Genomic DNA, 3141 nt, shown 5'->3' on the forward strand with positions numbered 1-3141 from the left:
CCTGTTTTCCAACACCATGAACAGGTGCCCTCTGCCATCTGCCACTGTGCTTTGGAGCCAGCCAAGAATAGACTGAAACCTCCACAAACTGTGAGCTAAAAGAACCTTTCCTTCCTTAATTTTGGGTGTCTGGTATACTATCCCAGCAATGAGATAAAAGTAACTGAAACAAGTATAGAAAAATTACATAAAAAGAAGAAAATAAGGAGATTTAAAAAGTTGTGTCATAAATTTTAAGTAAAAAAGAATATAAAGAATGCTTTTTAAAACTGCTTTATTAACTTCACAATATATAGTGAGCATCTTTTCATGCAATAGGTGTACTCTGCTAACAAAAGTGATACAGTCTGGGTCAAAAATACATTCTATTAGAAGCTGTAATAGGAGATACATGCAAACCAGTGACATCAAAAGGCTTACAGTAGTACATCACAAACATGTAAGTTTAGGAAGCGGGTGTTTCTGAAGGTGTTTAACTCCAAGGAAAACACCCCAATTCAGGGCATAAGGCAAAAGTCACTGTGATGCTCATGGCGAGGAGGATCATTACTAACTGCCCGAAAGCTGTGGCTCAACTGCCTTTCCCTCAGCTTTTCCATGAGTTGTCTCACCTCCTCCCCAAACCTTCCCACATGCTCTTTTCTCATCCGTGCCTGTGGCTCTCCAAGCCTATGCATCAGGTTCCCTCTTTCATGCAGGACGGGCTGCCCAATTTCGAATTTCCTCAGATTGCCACTAGGCACACAGTATCCATCAGCTTCGCAAGGCACGGCCAAGGCCTCCCCTTTATTAGCATGTAGCTCCTTTTCATCTTTTTCTTCGTTTTCCTGCTGGGCATTTTCAGTGTCGAGGCTTTTCATCACTAGTTCCTGTTTGGATTCCATGACTCCTAAGAGACAAAAGATGGGGACTGAATTCTTGGTGAACTGATCAGCACCGAGGACAGAGGCCCCACAGCACACAGAAAATTTAGAGACCTGCACTTCAAAGACCTACAGTTAAGGCTCCCCAGTCGGTGCCATTCCCTTTCCCAAAGCCCTGCGTTTTTCCCGCAGATCCATCTCCTGGCTACTGCAGGAACCAAAATGGAGGACGAGGTTTAAATGGGAAACAGGAAGGAAAAAATAGAGAGGGTACTTGCGTGAGGCCTCAGGCTGGGCTGTCCACGGTCCCCAGCTCCCTCTAACCTGGGGCTGTCCTTGTCTCCTCTTTTCTTCTTTCCCTCTTCCTTCTGCCGCTCAGATTCCTGCCCCCAGGAGAGCCGCTGTGGCCCTGGGCCCCTCAGACCTGCAGAAGGCCACTGTAGGACCGGAGAGACAGCAGCATCCCAGAGCTTCAAGCCCCCTCCAGTACTGAACACCCCCTCATCCGGGTATTCCAGCTTCTCCACCCCACTTCCACTGCGCCGCCACGCCCCCTTGCAGACCACCATTTTCTGCATCCGGAAGGACCGGGGCAGGGTGCCTGGCAACGGGGCGCGGGGGGTGTGGGGGGTGTGGGGGCAAGAGGCGCACTGCCTTCCCCTGGAACCTGGCGGCTCAGGCAGGACCCACAGGCAGGAGGACAGCGCACCTGCGCCTTCTTCCTTCTGACCGAGGGCTACAATGCTTTACCGCTGCGTCTCTGCCCAGAGGCAGCCAGACCCCTGGGGATGAAGTTCCCGCAGGCGCGCTGCTGTCCCATCCCAAACCCTTAGACTGCATCTCGGAGTCCCTTACCTGGACCTCTTATCTCTGGCAGTTCCAGGCTGCCTCAGGCGCGCGTCCTCAGGGAGTAGGCAGGGCCTCTTAGACCCAGAGGCTGTGACCAGGTCTGGCGGTGGAGCCCAGCGCTCGGCTGACTCAGCCAGTCACGTGAGGCTTCAGACCCTGCCCCCGGCTCCGCCCCAGTTCCCAGCCCCCTACAGCTGTCGGAGAGCGGCCTGGCCCTCCTTCGCCCCAAGTCCAATTAGTACTACCAGCCTAGGCCCTGTCACTACCTTGTTCTACTTTTTTTATGTCTTTAAGACAAGATCTCCCTGTGCAGTTCACTCTGGCCCTGAGCTCACTTTGTAGCCCTTCCTGAGTACTGACATTACAGGCACACACCACCTCTCCTGGCTACCATCTTTTTAGTGTTCCCCTGGACCTTTATCTGGCTTCCAGAGAAATGCAGTGTCTTCTCAGGAGGCCATTTGCCATTCCCATTTCTCTGGGAGAATTGCCAATCCTGCTCCTCCACTGTTGGATACACTTTCCTTCTGCTGTACTCTCAGTTTTCCATTGCCCCTGCCCTAAAATGTATGGAAGGAGTGTCAGGAAAAGAGCCTGAAAAAATAGATCAGCCACATTCTTCATGCCTTTATGGGAAAAAAAGTATATATAGAAAGTTGCAAAAGAAGGCCAAACCATCTGTCTCATGTTGTCATTATATAAAATAGGCTCTGTTAGGCAGCTGCTTTCTAGAGCTCTGCAAAAGACAGGGCAGTTGGCTACCCCTCTTAGGAGGGGACCCTAGATGGTGAGTGCTTTCAGTGAGGTAAGTCAACAGATAGATAGTGCCACAGAACTTCATCAGACTTTCAAAATGAAAGAAATAAAGAAAATAAAGAAATAAAACCCTTTCCAAATTGTGGGTATGTCTGTATTTGCACATTAAATGACCATTATTTAGAAAGTCACAAGCAATCTGCAATAAACATTACATGACTGAATTCAATTTAGGAACTTTACAGTTAAGTGATAAATACACAAAACACAATTGTACTTAGACATGCTAGTAATAAACAAATGTTAAAATATCATTTATAGTGCCTTAAAAATGTAAAATATTCAGAAATAAACTTTAAAAACACAGAAAGCCTACACTGTAAAGTGTCACACATTGCTGAAAGATGAAAATAAATGTAAACATATGTGACAGCAATCTGTTTTAATATCCAGTACTCAGAATTAACCAACAAAATCTGTGATCCAAATAAAATCCCAGCAGATTTTTTAATATAAATTGACCAACTTAGCTCCAACCTTACATAGGAAAGCAGAGGACATAGAAAACAGAATTTTTTTGAATGTTCCATAAATCTGGAGACCTACAATACTCTATATAAGTATATGCTTTAACATGTCATAACAACGGTTGTATCTTATCAGAATAAACATA

At 46.6% G+C, this 3141-nt stretch overlaps 1 protein-coding gene across 2 annotated transcripts; it reads right to left on the reverse strand.

The window, feature by feature from the left end:
* Positions 1–290: 290 nt before the first annotated feature.
* Positions 291–1812, reverse strand: Bex2 (brain expressed X-linked 2). Of its 2 annotated transcripts, none has more exons than XM_004643350.2 (2): positions 1719–1812; positions 291–889 (listed from the first exon to the last, which is right to left on the reverse strand). In XM_004643350.2, the coding sequence occupies exon 2, from the start codon at positions 882–884 to the stop codon at positions 498–500; it is 387 nt and encodes a 128-aa protein (XP_004643407.1). In that variant the 5' UTR covers positions 885–889; positions 1719–1812; the 3' UTR covers positions 291–497. The 2 variants fall into 2 exon arrangements, with proteins under 2 accessions (XP_004643407.1, XP_023559247.1); XM_023703479.1 differs by lacking the exon at positions 1719–1812 and adding an exon at positions 1188–1293.
* Between the last annotated feature and the right edge of the window lie 1329 nt (positions 1813–3141).

Source organism: Octodon degus, unplaced genomic scaffold (assembly GCF_000260255.1).
Source record: "Octodon degus isolate 3935 unplaced genomic scaffold, OctDeg1.0 scaffold00171, whole genome shotgun sequence".
NCBI lineage: Eukaryota > Metazoa > Chordata > Mammalia > Rodentia > Octodontidae > Octodon > Octodon degus.